The sequence below is a fragment of the Falco biarmicus genome, chromosome 2 (assembly GCF_023638135.1).
Source record: "Falco biarmicus isolate bFalBia1 chromosome 2, bFalBia1.pri, whole genome shotgun sequence".
In the NCBI taxonomy this organism is placed as follows: Eukaryota; Metazoa; Chordata; class Aves; order Falconiformes; family Falconidae; genus Falco; species Falco biarmicus.
The window spans coordinates 29,679,665-29,702,391 of NC_079289.1; the positions used below are offsets into that span (position 1 = coordinate 29,679,665).

Genomic DNA, 22,727 nt, shown 5'->3' on the forward strand with positions numbered 1-22,727 from the left:
CGGAGCAGTGATCAGCAGCCCCAGCCAACCCCCCCCCCCCATTTATATACTGGGCATGATGTCCCATGGTATGGAATACCTCTTTGGGGCTGGTTCAGGTCAGCTGATGTGGCTGTTCCACCCCGCGCCCCCCACCACCACCCCACCCCCCCCCAGCCATCCCACCATAAAGTCCCCAACCACACTGTTCCCCCACCAAATCCAAAACACAGCCCTGCACTAGCCACCAAGAAAATTCACTCTGTCCCAGCTGAAACCAGGACAACTACCCAATTTCAACCATGGCTAACCATGGCATTAGTCTCCTGCAGACAGGACCATCAGTGCTATCATTGCAATCGGTTGCCCACATACTCTTCCCTGACTTAGGTATTTTTAGCTTTAAAAGACTGACATTTAGGGCCCAGGTTGATCTTCCTTCAGCCACCTGGAACACAAGTGTCTCAAGTCAGCTGCTCAGGCATTGTATATATGACAGAGCCTGCCCCATCACCTGTGCAAGACCTACAGATATTGTTCATTTTAAAGCCAAAAATGGCAGGTACATGCTCTGAACTCTGCTTCTTCCCCCAAGGAAACACCAGCTAAGAGAGAAACGAAAATCAATTTTTCTGAAGTGAAGAGCAGAGGAAGGCCAGCATTGTTTGTACGCCCCTTGGCGCAGCAGGAGATTATCACTCAAAGCCTGCTGCTGCACTTCAGCAGCCCTGGGGAAAGGGGACTTGGCTTCGTTTGAGTATGTGGGAGCTGCTGCATGGTTTACATCTGTACCAAAAGGCACCTTCCCCCCCTCCAATAATGCAATTCATAAAAATAGCTGAAAGTTATTATTATTCAGCAACTAAAAAGGAAAAAAAGGACCAGGCAACAGGGATCCCTTTTTTGTGCAGCTCTGGAAGACAGAAGAAACTGAGATTGTTACCCTAACACGGCAGAACAGGAAGGCAGGCATTTTAACTCTCCCAACATCAAATGTTTCTTGTTTCCTTTGGGAGGTAAAGGACTTATTGTTTGAATCAGAGACACCTATTTTCCCTTCATATCTCTACATTATAGGTCTTAGGGTCATAGCAAAGGGACAAACTTCCCTTTCACCCTTACCTTCACTTTCAGCTTATATAATTTTCTAAGCCAAGACCAGTTTGTCCTGAGACTGCAAGACAAGGGAATGTTCAGCTTAAATTCAGATAACCCTGCAGGTAGTTTAGTCAGAAAGAACAGCAAGGGAAATTTTGCAAAATGGATTTGTATACCCAACATCCACCCATAAGCAACGCTGAAATGACAGCTCCTTGGAAGACAATGGGGGAATGGCCAAGAGTTTACTGCAGAGCAGTCCAAACACACCTCGCTCCCAAATTTAGTCTCCTTTGGAGTCAGTTCCTCACCTTTGTTTGAAAGTCATATGTTCAAAAGGACTAGGCGTTGACCCAGGGGCAGATCCTCAGCTTGCTGGCTCCACCACTCCACCAGTGGAAGCCCAATTTATGCCGGTGTCCCAGGCTTGTTGCAACCACTACGTCTCCTCAGGAACAAAATGCTGAACGGCAATGTAAATTCACTTCAGTGCTCCCACGTTTCTGCCGCCATGAGGGATACTGTCTGTACAGCAAAGCAAGTCAGGCCAAAAGGCCCTGAGCTCAAGGTAACATAGAACAGCATAGTCCAACAAAGTTTCATACACCTTCTCCAGCTGGAACGAAATATGACAACTTGCTCATCTTGCACAGCTTCATCAGCCAAGAACATTGCAGTCATCAGAAAATACGCACAAGGTGTAATGAAAAGCCTTCCAAGAGGAAACAAGCATCTAGCTTCCAGGAGAGAAAGTGGGAGGACTTCAAAATCAATTAACATTCAAGCTGGAAAAAGAAACTTTTTAGTGCTGTGTGAATTATGTTTGAAAATATGCTTTAAAATATGCTACCTAGAGGGGAACCAACAACAGGCTGTATGACCAGGAAAGCCAAGGTGGCATCATGCCAGAGAACACGACTGCAAAATGCTTAAGCACAGCTTACAGGATATTTAAAGAGAATTTTCCCTGAAAATACGTTAGCAGTCCTGCAACATGCACATGAAACTCCAGTCATCCTTTACTGCAGTAGCTCACTAGTCTAGAATTAATGCCATGGGTTGCGTTAACCTTTTTTGTTTCCTCAGAAGTGGATTACTGCCAGGCAAACAAAGGAGAAGCTTTATTTTCTTTTGGTGTTACCACTCAAGGGACGACACAAGGCTTCTTTAGGTAGCAGTATGCTGTGTAGTGGTAAACATCATGGCCTCCACACTTTAGAGGAGAAAAGTGAAGTCCAAAATGGGGCAAGACTGAGCTGACATGCTGTGCCACAGCAGCTACAGACCACAAGGCCTGCTTAAACAGGACATACAGGAAAGCCCCTGCCAGGTCTGGTCTGCAGCTGTATTCTCTGCACCAGTTTCTTCGAAGCACATCAGCAATAGTGTGCTAAAAAGAGAAATGGATTAAAGGAACAGAGTTGACTTTTCAGGGAAGATCCCTTTGGAAAAAGGGGCATTTTTTTGGTTTTGGTTTTTTTTTGTTTGTTGACCTTGCCAATATCCTTCTAAAAAGGTAATTTTGGTCAATCCCAGTTTTTAAATACTTTTTATTTTTAAAAGAAAATGTAAAATATGACAACAGGACAAAGGGCATCATTTAGCAGTATCAGTTTCCGGTCTTTAGAGGAAATTAATAAAAACCATCAGCATTTCAAAAAATAAATATGACTAACCATATGGAAAACAGGAATCAAATTCATCTTCAACAACATAGACAGTTGTAAATGCTGAAATGTTGCTGCGCAAGGTAGAGGTAGAGGTAAACCAGACTTTCCAGACCTAAACCAGTTTCAGATCTGCCCCCCTCCACGCACACACTCCCAAAAGTTCTTGTTGCCAATAATTTAATTTGAATCGGCCTGTCAGTCTCATCAACCTCAAACAGGTCGGTGTGCTCCTTGTAATGCTCTGAGCTGGAAAACTATTTCAGTTTTTGTAAGAATTAGTTGCTAAGCAACCTGCCCCCTGGTTTTGTGGCTTGTGCAGCAAGGAAAGAGGCAGGAAGCTGGATTTTAGCTACTACAAACCAATAAAACGCTCTCTGGATGATGCCTGCTAGGACAAGTAGATGATAGAGCCCTTTTAGGAATTGCAATAGTCCATCAGCTCCTCGGTGATGCACCCAGAGAACGTGCAACGCTGTGCCTTGAGTTCCTCCACTGGAGAGGGCATGGTCAGCAGAGACATCCCAAATCAATACATACTCACTGTGGGGAGAGCCGATTGCCTTATACAGTATGTTGATACCAAAACTTCACATGGTAAGACACAACCCAAGAACCTTCTGTACAAAGCAGCAAGTATCTCGACATAGTGAAATATAAAAACTAAAAATTGCACTGCACACGGATTTTCCAAACAAACTCAAGACAACCGAAGTCAGATCGTACAAACCATTAGTTAAAAAAATACCTTCTTGTATATTCTGAGAATAAGTGGAAAGAGTCTTCGTGCAAATGTTCAGCCTTGATCAAGCAGAGGACATAAAATTGTTGTAAACGCATTAGTTCATTTCTCATCTGCCGTATGCGCCCGTAAGCGTTACCTATCTTCTGCAGTATCATTAGGGTTGGGAAATGGGTTTCTTCTGTAAATACCACCTTTCAAGTTTCACTGATGTACCATCAGGACACTACCGGTGTCATATCCCACAACTGTTAATACAATAAAATACAACAGCATAGTGAATAATGGGTAAAAGTTAATGAAATACAGTATAAAAGTCAGATTTACATAATTTGCACCTTATATTTTGCTTAAGAGAGGCTATATGGTTAGAGGTGGATGCAGCAATGCTGAAGACGTTTGAGCTTGTTTTCTAGTACTCATGTCAGACCGGTGGAGGTTGACCAGATGACATTCTGTATGTCACTATGCTTTACCCTTATGAGCCAGGTTCAGAGCTAACCTCAAAAGAAACAAAACCCCCCACACTATATTGCTAACTTGAATGATTAGCATACTCATAAGACATTGTGAGGGATTATTTTTTTAAAATATTCAAGCTTTGTTATAAACTTAATTGTTATTTTAGCTATTTTTTTGTCTGGCCACACAAACTGAAATTTGCCATGTTGAAATAGAGTGTCTTCCCAGAGGAAAAGCTACAGTGAGCCCCTGTCCCAGCCCCTTCAGGCAATAACTTCATAGATTAAGACCTCCTTGGTCGTTATTGGGCAGAAGTACATCAGTGAGAGGTCTCTGGGTAGAAGAAGGCAGGTAGGACATACCTGCAGACACGTGCGCGAGGAAGGGGAAATGAGATAGAGGAGCTAGAGCAATCTCCTAGCTCCTACCTTGATAACCTTGTCTGTCCCCGAGGTCAACAGCCATCCCCTGGTGGCATCAAAGTGTACATGAACGATGTTGTGCTTACTGTCATGGAAAGTAGCTGTGGGCGCCCGCCTGAAGAAAGAAATACAAAAATCAGCAAAGACTGTGACTGCAGGATTTTCCCCAAAAATGTTCTATATTGAGGAAATAAGTATTTGAATGCTGATATAAGTCATTAATTCAGCAGCCTCTCTGTAAACTCCACTTCAAGACCTTTCTGGCATGAGAGGAGCAGGGGTGGAGGGCTCTCCATCCCTCTCACTTTGGTAGTCACTACAGAGGCTTATCTTACTGAAAGAGCCGGGGGGGGCCACCCTACTGTGTTGCTCCCCTCCGGAGCCTCGCATCTGCCCAGGCCCTTCGAGATGCAGGAGTTTTGCCCCACTCCAGTGCAAGGCGGCTCAGTGCCCACACTTACTCTTCATCCGTTATGGAGTCGTGACAGCTATCACAGACCCGCACTTCGAACTCGAACCCCATCAGCGGGATGGAGGAGCGCTTGGAGCTGCATTTGCCGCACACAGCTTTCCCACACTTCCGGCAGTGATGCTGTAGGAGACAACATGCGGAAAGACATCTTCAGCCACAAACCCAGATCACCGCTCAGGTCCCACTGGCTCTACCATCTCACTCCAGCAAGACTCAACTGAGGCCGCAGCAAACAAGAAAGTGACTTCCAGGGAAGATGAAGGAGAACAGGCAAGGACTTCAGAATAAATGGAGTGTTTGGTGGGAAAATCTTACTTTTCTCCCCCCTCCTTCACTACCTGGGGCAAGCAGCAGCTGATTACTAGCATGGACACTGGGAAGTGGCAGATAAAGCTCTACCCAGGCTAGGTGGACTCTACCTCCCTCCCAAGCTCCAGGATGACACCATACCCCACCCAGAAAACGATCACTGCCTCCACCACTTGGCATCTGTGGATGCAGCTGTGAGTCAGGGCTTCTGTGTGTGACCTGTGTTACAAGGGGTTTTCAACAGGGTAGAAGGCAGAAGGAAGTCTAAGCTGTCCGCTTTTCATTAGTGCGTCTAGAGATGGGAGAACAGGCCAAAGAGCCCCACCACGCACCCAGGAGACCTGTCCCAGCCAGCTGGGCATTTGCCACAGGGCTGGGAGCTATAATTACCCCTGTCCCTGGGAATATCACTTTAGGGGTGTAGGGGATGACACCACTACTCAACAGCACGTGATACATTAAAACATCTCCAGGTCAAGCTAGTAGAGGGTTACACTAGCACAGTGTCCTTCTGGAACCCCATCCCAGCCTCTAAGTATAAACATCTACCATCTAATCATCTTGGACATCTCCTTTGTCATTTTCAGCCCCAGACACAAGAGTCTTTCTGCATTTTGACCCGCCTTGTGTTTTCTCATCCACTGGCTGTGTAGGACCACAAGGCTGCCTCACTAGCCACAGGACAGCCAGGCTCTGTGGTGACGAACATTACCTAAAGAGAAGATGCTGCTGGGCTCTCCCCCAGACACCTGACTTCTCTAAGCTCCACGAGAGCATCCCTTTCAGCATTTTTATGCCCTTCTCTCAAAAGTATGCAATTCACAGCCCACTCCTGCTGGGCAAGAAAATGCAGCAGTGTGTTCCAAGCAGCCCAGTAAGCCTTTTCCAACACAGCCTGAGCAGTTACAGATGTTTACTCAACCTCATGGAAAACAGCTTTGGTTCCAGCACAGTCTCCAAAAATCAGCTGAAAACTTCTGTCTACATCACATTCAACTAACAATGAGCAAAATCACACATGGGTAAAGCCATGGAAGGCCCAAAAACAATTTAGTCAGCCCAAGACCTATTAAATGCATTTGCTATAAAAAAAAAAGGGGGGGGGGGGGGGGGGAGAAAAAGAAAAGGAGGGAAGGAAGGAAGAAAATAGAAGCATGCTCCTTCTGATCACAAAATCAACCCTTATCAGAGGGGAGCACACTGTCCCACTCAAGTGGAAGAACAAAGTGCAAGTTCTCACATCTTCAGGGGAAAAAAGGTTACCATGATCTATTACGAGAGAAAAACCTAACTGCATCATGTTAACACACCAAAGAATGCATACAAACCTGCCTGAGGCCTATTTTCTTACTGTCCCACATTTGCTTGAAGTTCCAGAAGAACGGCTGGTCACATTTTTGACAGGAGTCACTATCCAGCCATTCAGGGGTCTGCAACACACACACACAAACACAAAGTGGGAGTGAGCAGCAACCAGAACAGCTTCCAGTGGAGACTAGAGACAGGACAACAAAGATGTATTGTGGTGCAGTAATGTGGCCAACTAAACGCGAGTGAAAAAACCCTCATTTTCACAAGATGCTATTTTGACTGTTCCCTGGGATGTCTTTTTTGGCTCAGCTCTGAGCCTTGAAGGATACGGGAGGACCACTTCTCACCCAAATCATGAAGCACAGTTTGATTATAAGACCATAAACGTAACCCAGGAACAAATAAGCCTCCCCCACCTCTCCAAGTCAGGAATTAAGCATATAAAAAATACTCTGTCCTGTCTGGACAGCATTTACAATCTGCTGTTGCCTCTGGTGAGACCGGGGGGCAATTAGTACTTCCAATAGCCAAGCTTCTAATGAGGAGGGAAGGGGAAGATATCAGAAATGCTGATGTGGTTGGGGTTTTTTTTTATTATTTCTTTCTTTCTTTAATACTTTAAGGACCATTCCTGCTGTCAGAGGTTATCTGGGCTACAAATCATACATAACAGGGAGAAACATGAGATTCACCTGAACAAGCCTAAAACCCAGAGCAGCCCTCTTCCCTGCTTTTACACAAAGATGATAGAAGGAAGGTCTTCTATTTCCTAACATGGTATGTAGCTTTGTACTCATGCTGTGGATGAAGTGGGCAAGAAGATTTAAAGAAAAACAAAAACGAACACAACCCAAAACTTTCTCCTGTGACCAGGTTTTGCTGTGCAGACTAGCATGGACCAGATGTCCTGTAGGGAAGCAAGTCTTGCCACATCCTGAAAGAGCTCAGAAGATGCCTGAAACGGCAGAATGGCACGTGGAGGGGGCAGTCGATCTCCTCACATACATTTGGCTCCCCAACACTTGTCTTGCACTGAGCTGCTGGGGGACACCCAGTGCACCTTCCCACAATGTTTAGGAAACCATCCGGTGGATACGAGGAAGAATCTTGGTTCTTGACCCATCTCCAGCTGGCTGTCAGTCTGTCTAACCTGGCCTAGCAAGAACAACACTTCTTCCCAGCAGAAGACTTCTGCTCCTTTATCCACCCCACCAGGACAAGAGTTCAGCCCAAAGCCGGTGCTGGCAAGCGGGTCCATCCTGTCCCCACAGCGGGGCAGCCCCAGTCAGACCATGGCAGCCCTGCCAGCACTACCTTGACACCACAGGGATCTCCCCCTGTCCTTATCCTGACCCATGAGCGTTTTGCTATATTTTCTCTCCCTTGTCTTCTTGAGAAGGGAAGTTATAGAGCAGTTTTGGTGGGTACCCATCATTCAGCCAGGGTCAAACCACTACACCCACCCAACCCCACCATGAGATTAAATAAATACTAAATAATGTTTAATATTTTGTGAAGAGGTGCTATTAGCAAACTACAGTTATCTTATCAGAGCCATTGGCTTCTCACATGCTGCAATTTAAAGTGGCAAGAAACACAGCTAAGATTAAGAAATCAAAATAATACAAAAGCCAAAAATACAATGGCAAAGATAAGGTAAGGCTGATGGAAACTCTCAGCTCCCAGGATAGCTTTGACCCCCAGTAATAAAGCAACTGCCTGCTTCAGCTTCTCCTGCCAGTTATTCTGAAGGTAATTAATTCTGCTGGAGAAAATCCTTGTCTTTTCTACCCACAACAATCTTTCTGTTTAATGCCTACAGATTTACATCTGAGTGTCTAAGTTTTTATCTCATAAGCATCTGAACACTATAGATGAAGACGACATTTTGCTTGTGGCAAGTAACCGCTTTGTAGTCAAATAGAAACACAGCTTCTAGCATCTTTCAGATCTTGTTTTCTTACAGCTTTTTAAAAACAGAGATGAAAATAAAGAATCAAGGGCTAAAATGGCATAATTCACTCTAATGCAACCTCAATCTGACAGCATCAAAGTGAGTACTGAGCACACATCACATGGAGAAAACCCTTCAATACAGGCAAAATACTAAAGCCAAAATCCAGAAGAAAATACTCTAGGACTCCAAACCACAGTTTGGTATTAAAATCTCAAAAGGTTCACATTTTGAAGATGGTTTAGCACCACGAACACCCTATTGCATTACTGATAACATGAACAAGCCCACATAGCCATAGTCAGAGAAAGCAGCGCACCCGTTCACACCTGCTGCTAAGCCCTCCTTTAGCTAATTATATTTCTCTTCCACTTTTTAAACCAGCCTTCTCACAGCATTGCCGCCCATTTTGCAACAAGCCAGTCTTAACTCTTACTGTAGCCCTTCAAAGGCAGCAAATAAAAGAGTTTCATTTCAGGTTATTTGAGTTGCAGCAAAAAGGAAACATCAGTTGGGAAGGAGGAAGCTGCTCTGCTTTCCTTTCACTTTTGGAGCTGATGACATAATTGACCATTAGATTAGCAATTAAAAGGGAGCCAACCGGAATGCTAATTCCCATAAAAAAGGCAGCTCAGTTCCTGCCTATGCCTATTTCAGTAGTTCTCTTAAATCCACTTTTCTACTTAGCTTTCCCCCTTGCTCAAGGGAGACACACATGACCCAGGGAGGCCAAAACCCGTAAGAACCAGAAAACCTGGTGAAAGCCCACACTGCCAAAAGCCTTGCTCAGACCATACCCACCGTGGGGCCTCGGGATGCTTTCCTACCTCCTGCAGGAACAGGGCAGAGGCTTGCCATGACTCACGTTACCAGGATTTGCCATGCTGCCGAGCAGGGCTGATGCCTGACTCACTCAGCAAAGTGCTCGCTCCCCCTCTCTGAGTCAGGTCTCAGAAATTGCCGAGCGGAGGCTGCTCCCACAGCGCCAGAGACCTGGGGTGTGCTTTTGAACCCACTTACATTTGTTGGCTGTGCAGCACAAAAGCCATTAGGAGCATGTGGGTGAAATCTTGCTGTCTGGATCAGCAAAGTCATCATTTATACCACTTCTATGTGGTTACACCAGAGGGAAGCAAGACCAAGTAGCAGGTGAGATTGAAGCCCTAGTTAAATGTCTTTTTAGCAAGAACAGGAAAAAAAAAAAAGGGGTTGCAGGTTTCCAGAGGTGACAAAGAGCTTTCTTGTTTTGTTTTCTTAAAAACCCTTAATAATTATCCACCCGTCCATTTACCCTCTGTACTGATAATATTTCTCATGATGTACAGAAAAACAAAGCAGAGAATTTCACAATAACCTCCTTAGAAGATGTCTTTCAGAGCAGCAATGTGAGGGGTAAGAGCCATTTAGCAGCCTACTTAATACACATTTTCTGCCAATCTCCCCTGTACCATATTATGAAAGGAGCAGCATAATTGCTGTATAACAACTGGAGCATGTCCAAAAAACATTTTTAAAGCCTGGAATGATCTTGTACAGGTTAAAAGTTACACATTTTGGAAAGCTTCTTCTTCCCAAGACTGTTTCAGATCAAACTGACAATAACCGAGGATCTACCTCCTGCCTCTCGACGTCCATGTTCCAAACGACGATTCCCCCATCTGCACCACAGGAGATGAGCTGCCGAGTGTGGTGAGCATAGGAGAGAGACTGGACTTTATCACTGAAAAAGAAACAAAACAGTTACGAATCAACCATCTATAGCTAGTACACAAGTAAGCGTAGAATATACAATAAGGCAGTACAAAGCCATTTGTTTGGCTATATGTTTCCCTCCTCTCCTCACCGTACACAGCATCCATTGGATGCAGATCAGGCTTTGCTATCCAACTTGGACCAGAACCAAAGTGTTGCTCATCTGGGCAGCATCCACAAAGCCAAAGACCTGTTCTGATAACTGTTTTTGCTGTTCCTGAGATGGGAGGTCCCAGCTGCACCAGGAAATCTAAACAGACCTGCAGCTCTGGATCTGTCTGAAGGCACATCTGGATGCATAAACGCAGGTCTGGTAAGGTACCTTCTTGTCAGAAAGCCAGTAACAACTTTGTTTTCATAAATCTCTGCAACATCTAGGAATGAAGCACTGAGAAACCACTGAAGATTTTGTTAGTACTAACAAGCATAGAGAGTTGAAAAAACTATATAGGAATCACTAAATTGTCGCTAAGCCTTCTCAAGGTAATGTTGAAGATTTAGGTGCTTCTGCTTCTTCTAAGGAAAAAGCAACATGGGGGAAATTATTCAGTTTAAAGCCCCAAAGGTGGGCTCAGTTCCTCATAAAAGAAAGAAAATCAGGCCACATCCCAAGCTATTTACAACCTGGTAAACAAAGACCATGTAACGCTATTATGGAAAAAACGAAGTTACAAAGTGAGAGTAACTGAGCATAGAGGCTGGAAACAACCCACAACATTTGATTTTCTTTGCTGCCATCACTGGTCTTGTCTACCTAAAGGGCTTCCACACTAACGCATTTGCTTATGCACATGGCTGCTCCTCCAGATGGGAACACATTTATGGGACAGTTTGGTACCACACAGCCTGCCTTCACAGCACCTGCCTGCCAACACCAGTGGCACCATCAGCTGAAACACTTCTTAGTCCCTGTTGTCCTTAGGAGCTGCTCCCACAGCTCCTGTACAGTGCCAGCCAACAGCCATGCTACAGATTAGGATCCAGAGGCTAACCTCATATTAGGAGAACTAATTTCCACAGCAATAAATCTAGCAGTGGTGCATTGGCAAGCACCACTGGGTAGGGTACAAGGGTGATCCGGGAATTTCAGCAAAAGCTCTGCAGTGCTCTGAAATCCAAGCAGCATCCAAATCTCTCTGCAGAGCACAGCATCACTCAAAATAAACTTATGAGTATGTAAGAAACTGTTAGACCAAAAACACCATGGAATTTTGCCTCTCCAGACCCAACCCTGGTACACAAGGCTGGGAGGTCACTGCAACTAGAGCCATGCTGATCTCTACTCAAAGCCTAGCACGCACTTAATCTTTTTCAAAGACATTTACTAGGGTAAGCAAATTTGAGGTCTGTACATGCAAAGATGAAGTCTCTTTGCATTGAGGGGATGGTGAAGGCCCCTATAGGTGAAGCACGTTAACTCGAATTCAGGCTGCAGGTAAAGTGGCATGGAAACAAGCTAGCGCGGAGGAAAAAGGGACCAATTGTCCAAGCCTGATGCGCCCTCTAGGGGAAGAAAAGATCTTGACACCTAAAAGCGAGAGAATTTCCCTGCAGCTGTTCCCACTTGAGGACCCTCCTCTTTGCAACAAAGGTGCAGGCTCTGACATAACACCTTCGGGACCACAGATACTGTGCTTTCCTCCACCACCCTTTGCAGACTCTCAAACCAGCCTGTGGGCCCAGTGCTGAAAAACTTACTATCAGCAACTTATTCCTGTTGTATAAGGACCACAGGGAGTCACACATACAAGCTTGAGGCTTTATGAAGACTGTAACCTTTGGGCTGTTTGTTTCCACATGTGGCTTCTGCCTTTAGCTTTTCTCCCATAAAAACAGGGGGAAGGGCTTTGAACCTACTTATGTCCTTGCAGCTCGATGGCTGTTCCTTTTCTTCCTCCAATATCCCACATTATAATGGAATGATCAGAACTGCCCGAGAATAAAACTCGCTGTATCGGGTCCCAACAGAGAGCAGTGACACCACCTGAAACAGGAGATGCACACAACAGTCATTTCATTACAGGAAGTGGAAGGCAGGATTGTAGCTATATATATATATAAGATACAACAAAAAATATGGAGATGCAGTGATTAAAAGACAGCACTCCATCCAGCAAAGGCCATGCAGCCACTGTGCTTGCCAGCTGAAAACTAACAGCCTGGAAAGCCTATTGAAGCCCCACCCTGCTCTTCCGCAAGCAGAAGGCTACGCTGCCACTCACATGGATGAATCCACTGAGCAGTAAAGCATAGTAGAAGGTTGGTCACTGTGTGACTACACAGCTTTTCCCCTCCATCATTCCCAGGACATCACAAGAGAGAAGCAAGTGTGGAATACTATGGGCATCTTTACAGTATCCTAGTGAGAGGACTGAACTACCTTGTGCTGCCTTGTGATTGAGCCGTCAGTGGTCAGAGAGGAGGGATATGAAGAGAAAATGCTGAGAAATGACCATCATTTCTTCTGGTAGATGGCAGGATCACATCCCAGGACTGCTGTTTTTAAAGTGTGATGGGGCACGAGTCCCAGCAGTGAAACAAGCAGTTAGTGCCTCCAAGATGTGCCTACTCCACTTGGGCAAAAATGCCTACCAGTATGGGTCTTTATGGAACGTCCTGTTCCCCCCGGAATTACCACTACTTGTTCTAGTCTCACGCTGCTTTAAGTAGCAGCTACTGATGGTGGTGTTTTTCTGCCATAGAAGTTTTCTGATCAGAAGTCTATCACTCTGGTTTTTACCAATAAAGAATAAGCTTCCCCGAGCTGCAGTGACAGTTTAAGGTCTATTTCCCTTTCATGCTATGCATTGACAGAAGCCACCCTAGGGTTTCACAGCAGAGTCAAACCACCGCAACACGGAGCACAGATGAAGAACAAAATTCAGTCTCCTCCTGAGGCCTTACCTGTGTGTCCCTTAAATGTTGTAACAAGGCTGCAGGACTCTTGCTCTAGTTTGAGTATGGTCACTTGCCCAGAGTGATCACCAACAAACACATGCCGAGTTTCCACGTCAAATCTGATGGATAAATGCTGAGGAAAATATATTGCTTACACAAGCTCTGCATTCCTTTCATGACTTGTTAATTTAACACGAGTATACTGCAACCTCGTGAATAGTGCTCCAGGTCTCAAGGAAGTATTCAGAGTGTACTTTTAGGCACCAAGTTCATAGAGTGAGGAAGAAAACACAATTTCTTTTTTGTTATGAAACACCTTTAAAGTAGCCCTTTGCCATAAACAGAGGAGTCATTCCCACAGGCTCTCTAACTTAGGTGCTAGAGTTGGATGGTGTCCACTCTCTCTTCCCCTTCACAAAATTGTATAAAATAACTATTACTAGTTTTCTGCTTGTATTGGATTTGCATGGCAAGGTTGTTTTTTTGTTTAGTTGGTTGCTGGTTTTGTTTGTGGGGTTTTTTTTTTTTTTTTTGGGGGGGGGGGGGGGGGGCTACAGGGGGGGCTTCTGTGAGAAGCTGTTAGAAACTTCTACCTTGTCCCACAGAGCCAGTGCCAGCCGGCTCCCAGAGGGACCCACCGCTGGCCAAGGCCGAGCCCATCAGCGATGGTGGTAGCACCTCTGGGATAGCGTATTTAGGAAAAGGGGGGAAACCCCCAACAACTTCAGCCAGAGAAGAGCGAGAACACACGAGAGGCACATCCCTGCAGCCGCCATGGCAGGCAGGAGGGGCAGGGGGCTCCAGGCCCGGAGCAGAGGTTCCCCCCAGCCCGCGGTGAAGCCCACGCTGAGGCAGGCTGTCCCCCTCAGCCCGGGGAGGCCCACGGAGGAGCAGATCCCCACCGGCAGCCCCTGGAGGCCCCACGCCGGAGCAGGTGGGTGCCCGCGGGAGGCTGTGACCCGTGGGCAGCCCACGCTGGAGCAGCTCCTGGCAGGGCCTGTGGCCCCGCGGGGAGAGGAGCCCGGGCTGGGGCAGGTTTGCTGGTGGGGCTGGGGACCCCGGGGGGACCCAGGCTGGAGCCGGCTGTGCCTGAGGGACGGCACCCGTGGGGGGACCCGGCTGGGGCAGGGGAGGGGTGTGAGGAGCCGCCCCTGAGGGGAAGGAGCGGCAGAGACAAAGCATGATGAACTGATGGCAGCCCCCATTCCCCATCCCTCTGTGCTGCTGCAGGGGAGGAGGTAGAGAAAATTGGGAGTAAAGTTAAGCTGGGGAAGAAGAGAGGGGTGGGGGGAAGGTGTTTTTTTAAAATTTGGTTTTATTTTTCATTATCCTACTCAGATTTGTTTACAAATACAAAAAGGTTTTTATGTCGTATTTGGGGAAGTGTCAGCTACATCAGGTGCATCACACATCATATTCTAAACTGAATAAAATCTTGACCCATTCAACCACATGCTGGAACCACCTGACTGGACAGGTTCTGGAGCTCTTCAATTTAATTCCAGATTCAGAGTCCATAGTGGATATTTAAGGAGCAATTGCGTGGCACTGATTTTATGCATACAGGACTCTGGGGGGGGGGGGGGGGGGGGGCGGAAATAAAAATCCATGTTCCTGGTTCTGCCAAGTTTTTTTTCAATATTTGTCAATGGTTCTCCTTCCCCCTGCCCTCCACCAGCATGATCTGATGACCCAGATTAAAGCATCCTCCAAAAGTCTGAATTACTCAAAACAGTCCATTCTCTAGAGAGATTTAGGAAATACAGGACAAATTCCTGATCACACTTTCAAAACTATTTATTATTTAATTAAAAATTAAGTTCAGTCTCTATGCCATTTAGATTGGCTGAATGACCAGATGATATAAAGCAAGTCCATATTCAGACAGTCATTTTAAGTCATCTTACTTCCCATGAACTAGAAAAACACACATCTATACCACATACCTTACGGGGCACTAAAAAGTCTGTTTATGCTAATCCCTGGTTTCAAACTAAGAGCTCATATTTTTACACTTCCCTTTTCATTTGCAATAAAGCTGAATTAATTTTTATTTTATTGTCAGGCAGCTGGGGCAGCTCTGGGTGAATAAGCCACTTGAGTGCCATTTTTTGAATCATTTACTCTTTAGTTAACCCAAATTCCCAATACGTAGTGGGCAGTTTCAGACTGAAGGACATGTGCTCATTATTTTATATTAAAGCTTTTTAATTTTTACCATGCATGCACACAAGCACACTGACCTGATCACTGACCTACTTTGCTACCATCAATTCTTAGAAGAAAGCATGTGCTGTGTGCTTAAATGAAGGCCCTGTCCATATTTATTACAATAGCAGGCCACAATAGATTGCAGATCGGCCATTGTTTTGCTGGAAATGCTTAGACCTAAATATGTCACCGTGCATTAAGGAGCCAGAGCAAGGAGAACAGACATTTTTTTAAATTGGCTTTAAATAATTTTCTCTCACAAAGCACTGAACCTATACGGGGCACAAAATTTGGAGGACAACTAGAAAAAGAAACTAAAAGGGCTATTTGAGTGCCAGAGATAAGAAATAAAACAGAGAGCTCAGCAAAGGATACTGCAGGCCACAGGCACCTGCGCTGGTGCGGTACCCTCCCAGCCGCTGGCCGCTCTCCGAACAGTGCCACGTGAAGTGTTTGTCTTGTCCGGTGCTTAACACCCACTCCATCTCCAGGACAAACAGAATCATCATGACTCTGCTTTGATGAGCTGAAAATTAAGCAGACATATAATCACATTGTAGAGAAGGACACGGGGGCAGAAGACTACTGCAAGTACCAACTGCACCCAACTCCTCCACTCCCTATTCACCTGCTCCCCTGTCCTTACAGAAGAGGCTGGTGTTTAATAATCCTATCGACACAAGCTACCAAGCAAGCTCGTAAGGTCCCCGTTCAGCATTTGTGCAAGAAAGGGTAGAAATAAAACTTGATTCCTTCTGTGCCTATTGCAGTCATTTATGTTCTACAGTAGCACAAGTCTTCCTTCCATCCCTGTATCATCACCAACAAAGCTGCCATTGTGGAAAGGACTCTGGGCTCTACTTCAACCCCTTCTGAGCTGGTTTTATGACAGCAGTACAGACGCCTACGCTGCCACTCCTCCCGCTGTGAGGCCTGGTGGATCTGGGCTGTGGATGGTGGCATGCCAGCAGAACGACGAGTTACAGCACAGGCACAATGCTGCACCAAAGGGAAATTTTAGCATTGCATGCAAACCAGCTAAAAAGAAAACTGGAATAAACCAAAATAAACTAAAAATAAACCTGAAAAATATCACAGCTGGGCAAGATGAATAAAACAGCGGAAGGAATAAATTTCTACTGCTACCTAAAAGCCATCAAAAGCTTTTCATTAAAACAAGGGAACCCAGGCTTGTACAGATGTTTTTTGTATGAATGACCGGTGGGTTTGGTTGTAATCAAGCCAATTTTTTAATAAAACAAGTGGCTGGAAAGCCACGCAGAATTATTCCCAGCCGTAACTTAGTAGCAAATGCCATACTCCTCAATCTACAGGCCTACTGGTTTATTACTGTTGTGAGACATGGCAACATGTGTTGCACAAAGCAGGCTGCTTGTATTTGTTTGTGTAAAAGCTGACACACTGGAAAGATTAAACATCTTTGGAAGCTTAAAAATCAGCCCGAGATCTCTGTTTGAAATGCAGAGATTCCTCAGAACAGCATGGGAAGATTGCTGCCGGCCCTGTACAAGCACACAGCCCAGATGAGAGCTGTATTCAAACCCTATATGGGGGAGCTAGTTGTAGCAAAGAATAGGAGGCTTGCACGAGCTGACATCTGCCCCTGACCCACACTGCTTTTTAGACCCAGATTCCTCAAGGAGAAAAGTCAACAGGTGCTTTGACACAAGTTGCCGTAACTGTGACACACAGCTAGACCATTTTATAGTGTCAGATGTGAACTGCGTCCAGTTGCTTTCACCCTTGCCCATAGAAAAGCTCAGATTTTGGTGCTTTTTTCCACACACTTTTTAACTCCACATTTGTAATCAAGGCAGAAGGATGGGGACCACCCAGGAGTCACTTGAGCTCTTTTAATCAGATCCTCTCTCTCCTTCACCCTTTGGATTTCTCCAGGAAGAAATTCAGTGATCCGGTGGGTGACTAATGCTTGTCTTTACCTACCACTTGGTCTCATCAGGAGCACCTGCACTAGCTGGAGGAGTGGTGCACTGCAGAAAGGGCCACAACAGGACACCTGCTGCTACAAGCACCTGATGGGCTCATATACATGTCCCAGGGGCTTGTGTGCACCAGCAGCGCTGTAGAGAGACCCATGCACTTCCACAGGATGTGCAAAGCTGGCTGAGATCAGGCTGTTCAAGGGGCCTGCCCTGGAACATTTTCTTAGCATGTGGCAACTACTACTGCTAGTGCCAGCTTCCTGTGTTTTGAACTGGCTCTGGGGATAACCGGCACCACCCGACCCTCCTAAATCTCCCAAAAGGCAGGGCTTGTACCTTTTGCCAGAAGTACTGCCTGTGGATGGTGAAGCAGCTCTCTCTGGCAGGTAAGGAGTAGGCTTTGAAGAAATATGTACGTGCCAAGAGGTGGAAGGGGTGTACGTGATAGCTTTGCTTATCCTCCCTCCCCAAAAAGAACTTTCAATTCAGCACTCTGCTGTCCACCTGCAAGTGCTGCGCATATTAGCTGGTGCCCCCACACACATGCTGATGGCAGAAATATCTGAACCAAGTGAAAGGGCACAGTGGAGGTCATCTAAGTAAGGGAAGAAAGAGAAGACAAATGTAAATAAAAAGTCCTTGTCATTTAGAGGGAATTTGACCCATGTAAGGATTAAAGAAGCAAAATGTCAGAAGACTGGAAGTTGATAGGGGAACAAGGAAGAGGTCTGGGCCCTAGGATTGACACAGGTTCAGGGCTGTGAAACAGCAAACAAAAACCCAGCTCCTTCATCCATGGAAGGTTTGATCACCATTTGTGTGCAAAAAAACTACTGGAACAAGTGCTTCCAAAGCTGCTCACTGCAACAGCAGTGACATGGAGAAGGGAGGATGAAGGGTGAATGTGGTCACAGTACAGAAAAAGCCACAACAAGCAAAGCTGTGCCAGCCACCATGAGAAGAAAGCCCATGTGCAGGGGAAGATTATGCTGTACAGAGGGTAGAGAAGCAGCAGACAGGAGAAGTGAGCAGGTCCACCTGCAGCTGGATGGTGGGAGGGAGCAGGGGGGCTGCACTCCTGCTATGAGAAAGCAGCAGCAAGCACTGTGCAAAGAGCAAGCTGGAGAGAGAATAGAAGGGCTGTGCCTAGAGAAAAGAAGCTGCAGCCAGGAGGTGCATGCTGAGATGTCAGCAGCCAGAGCGCAGGGGAAAGGAGGCTAGGTCTGGAAAGCACAGCCAGTGCGTGGCTATGCACAGTGCAGGGCAAGAAGCTGTGATGGGTGAAAGGGAGGGTTACAACAGTGAAAAGCAGCAGCAAACACTAAGAGAGGTAGAAGCTAGCAGTAAGAAAGAAAAACTTAGCATGTGCAAGAAAAGCACAAGAGAAGAGGCTGTGCATAAGGGAAAGCAGAAGTAAGGGTACTGTGTGAGCTGACCTGAAAGCAAGGAGGCAGGGGGACACCCTCAAAATGGGCAACCTGCAGAAAGCATAGGGCAGAAGCCGGTCTACAAATCCTGCTTGGTAGAAAAAGCACATGTTAAATAGTTGTTTGTTTTTTTTTTTTTTAAATAAAATTAAAAAAGCAGGAAGTGTTACATCATCCAGAGGGGGCATGGACTGGAAATGTGGCCCCTGGCAAGAAGGTGCAGTTGCAAGGAGCTGGGTGGAAAAGGCTGCACACAGTGGGAAGCGGCAACAGCCATACGGCAGGACCAGCTTATGAGCTGCTTGAGGTGGCTGGCAGGGGCTAGAAGCGGCAGGACCAGCTTGTGAGCAGCTTGAGGTGGCTGGCAGGGGCTAGAAGCTGAGGCTGCTGAGGGAAGGGGAGGGTTTCTTCAGCACCTGTAGTCTTGCAGGAATGTGAGAGGAGCTGCCCGGGGAAAGAAGTTGCTGTGAGCGGAGGTTGACCGTGCCTGCAGCTGGTGCTATAGCTGAAGAAGAGGGGATGATGACAGTTATGCAAGACTGACACAGAATGAAGTTTAATCTCCCAGAGCGTCCCAAACAGCACCGTTCAAATGCTTGCACTACCCCTCCTCACGCAAGGGAGGCCAATGCCCCATGACCCACTGACTCCTCACTAACACTGTGTCACATCCCCAATCTTGATGTTTTGGCCCCTTTCAAGAAACAGGAGATTTCAGAACTCCAGACACAGTGTCGCAGCAAAACCTGCACGGGGCATGTCCAGCCACATGTGCTGGTGGTACTGGGCCACCGTACAACACCGGATCTGGCCGCAGACTCCTGCCAAGACCATGTGCATAGGCTGTACTTTGCTGTCACTCTCTGTTACTAGCAGATTTCACAGACATATTCATGGCTTTTCAAGACACAATTAATGTTCTTTAATAGCTACAGCAGCTTCAGCTACTTATTATAATACCTTGTGGGAGATTATCGATAGCCCACCAGTCACTGGGCAAGATGCTACTTTTAACAGCACTCTTGAACATTTGCAAAGCTAGCACACACAAAACCAGCCAGCACAGCTAAGCTAAAGCCCCCTTGTAGGCTAAATAAAATTATTTACTCCCCTAAAATATTTTTTAAAAGAGGCCTTACTTGAAAACTTTAAACAAAACCAACAGGTTTTAGAAGTGAGGTTTTTAACAAATGAACCACTAGAAGGCCAGCATACCCAACAAAACTACGTGTTCCTTTTAAATTATGTTTTTCCCTGCCCCAGCGCTTTGCCAGGACGCTTATGCCAATCCCTATACCTCAATACAGCTATATGAGAAAGGCGATGGGATTGTCCACAGTAGTCCTCCTGGACCAGGTGAAGAAGGTTCATACATTTGATCATGACATGCCTACCCAAAGGACTATGTGGCCCTCCAAGCATATTCTCCAAGGGAGTTCGGTGGACATGGGGCTCTCTCCTCCTTGCCCTGTCCCAGCAGCACTGCTGGACTCTGGCCCCAGTAAGCCCAGATCCAGTGTCCTGGATGGAGGCAACTGTAGCAAGAGTAGCATGGAAGTGCCTACCACTGCGTGATCCGATGGAACCACGGGAACTCATGACTGACAACAGCTCCCAGAGATCTGACTTTCACAGCATTTCCCCAGCACCCCAGACCTCCAGTACAGGTCCAGCTGTGCTGTGCTCCCCCACCAACATGTGGTATGAAGAGCAGAGAATCAGAGAGCATGTCTCTATGGATGGGATGGGCTGACAGGAGGCACTGTGCTGCAGAGCAGCAGGCAGCCTCAGGTTATCAGTGTACTGCAAACAGTGGGGAATCTCTGCTTTGTTTTCCTCCCTTGCACGGTCAAATACCTGCCTGCTCAACTGCCCCTCGGGACTTTGGGTGACACTTTCCAGTGGAGCTGAGGCAACCCAAGATTGTTCCTGGGTTGCTGTAACTTACTCTGTGCCATGTCATTTCTGGTCCAGACAGAGGAGCAGCCCAGAGGGGTTTCTGTAGTCAGCATGTGTAGCACTGCTGGTAAGCTGGGCAGAGCATGTCTTCATGCAGCAGCTCTCCTCCATCCCTGTGTCCTGCCTAGCTGCATTATGGCAGCTGTTGACCACTGTTCCAGGGGGAAAGTTTCCTACTGAATCTTGTCCCTCCTGTTGCAATGAATTGAAACCCATCTTTCCCCCTGTCTGGTTGCCATCTCCATTTGCAGCACTAACAGCAATCTGCTTTCCTAGCCAGCAGCAGGGGGAGAAAAAAAAAGATAAAACAGCATCTCCAACAACATCGGAGGGCATATTGTTCCAAAACCAAACTTTTGCCCCCATGACTGGCAATGTGCAGAACACCAGCCCTAATGCTTCTTTAACCCTTGCACAGAGGGGATTACTATACAGACACCCACACCTACATGATTTTTTTTCCGCTCCCCAAACTAGGTCACTTGCACACTGCCACTATTTTTTTAAGCTAGGGGAATAGAGTTTTTATCAGCTTAAACAAGGAAAAGACCAAACATCAAACCCCAGAAGCAAGAGAGGAAAATGTGAGGGACACAGCAGCAGCGAGTGTCGCTCACACTGGCTTAAGTGTCTGAAAGCAGACACCGTCTGCTACCAGCGAACACTGTGGTTTGGACTAGAACTGAAATTATGCCTATTCTGGGCACAAGTATTGCTTCTCTTGCCCTAAAATAAGTCCACAGCTTTCAGATAAAATCTTCCAACACATCTAAGAATCCTGGCACAAAGTGATCCAAACTGATCAAAAACCTTCCCACACTGAGACAGGCAGTCTAGGAAGGTGACTCCAGCTGGGACTCTGGTCAGTTCTACCACCTCTCTACTGGTGTTAATGGATTCTTATTAGAGTCTTCTGTTGTCCAATGTTTGGGGGATGCCACCTGGACTCCTGGGATTCATGCACAAGACAACCTGTGGAGGTTCTCCATGGCATCTTCCTATCCAAGGGCCCCCTCCAAAGCTCTGCAGTAGCAGCACATCTGGTAGGCTGCAGCAAACGGCCGTGAAAACAGCCTTTATTTTCATTCATTTTTTCTAATTTTATGAGGGGTGCTCCCCAAGCCTTGGGTGGGCTGCCACAGTCAACTTCCTATTCTGCCATACTGCCAAGATGTATGTTCCCTCCTTCCAAAATTTTCAGCCTTTTCCCAGAAGAGCTCAGCAAGAAAGATGGTCTCATGCACACATTGTTCTGCATACAAAGAAGAAAAGACTTCAGCTCACCCTTCCTGGGCTGCAAGTAGCCTGCAAGACTGAATCCAAGCATGCAAATGGATGAGCTAATAAGAGAGAGGGGCTACAGAACAGTCAGTAGGACTTAACCAGTGCAACAACCCTTAAAAATGAAACCTAGGTGCGTCAAACTTTAGGGATTGTGGAGCAATCACAAATTCGGATAACAAAGACTGGTACAGTCAGACTGCAGAACTCTTATTTAAGATTCACATACACATTTTATCATCATTGGATATTTTTCTCCAGTTTTTACAGCTAAGAAAAAATGCAGGCATTCTAGCTTGATTTTACAACACACCAGGCATTCATGAAACAGCTGAAGTAAAACGCTCAAAAGCTGATGCATGTTAGCTGTGCTCTGCAAAAATCAAGATTCTTGTCATACCTTAACATTTAAATGTTACAAAGTGATCCCCAGAGCCTCCATTTAGAGATTTAAATTATCCTCTCAACATTTCAAGGTATAAAATTCAAAATATATGAGTGAATACATATTTTAAAATGTACGTGGGAAATCTCAAGCCAACATATTAGAGGCTTCTATACAGAAACATAATGCTTCGCATATATTATACCATATAACATCATACTACGTCTTAGAGATATAAGAATAAATTATCTTAGAGATAAGAAATTATCTTATCTTAGAGCTAGAAGAATAAATATTTGCATGTATTTGTTACTTTTGTAAGAATACCTGTCCCAAGCAGTGTGTCCTTTAGAGGTTTGAGAAGTATAAATAGCTAGGTTTCTTAAAATATTACATTAGTCAATACCAGAATGTATTAGAAGAGATATGGATTA

General features: G+C 45.9%; 1 protein-coding gene across 1 annotated transcript in view; it reads right to left on the bottom strand.

Annotated features, from left to right (window-relative positions):
* Window positions 1–1,308: 1,308 nt before the first annotated feature.
* WDFY2 (WD repeat and FYVE domain containing 2) overlaps window positions 1,309–22,727 on the bottom strand; it is a 68,336-nt gene continuing 46,917 nt past the window's right edge. The window contains exons 5-12 of the mRNA XM_056327585.1: window positions 15,653–15,803; window positions 13,073–13,185; window positions 12,026–12,152; window positions 10,031–10,136; window positions 6,480–6,581; window positions 4,832–4,962; window positions 4,377–4,485; window positions 1,309–3,734 (exon numbers count right to left, since the gene is read on the bottom strand). Coding sequence (XP_056183560.1) covers window positions 3,705–3,734; window positions 4,377–4,485; window positions 4,832–4,962; window positions 6,480–6,581; window positions 10,031–10,136; window positions 12,026–12,152; window positions 13,073–13,185; window positions 15,653–15,803 — 869 coding nt within the window. The 3' untranslated portion in view covers window positions 1,309–3,704. The remainder of the gene's footprint in view (window positions 3,735–4,376; window positions 4,486–4,831; window positions 4,963–6,479; window positions 6,582–10,030; window positions 10,137–12,025; window positions 12,153–13,072; window positions 13,186–15,652; window positions 15,804–22,727) is intronic.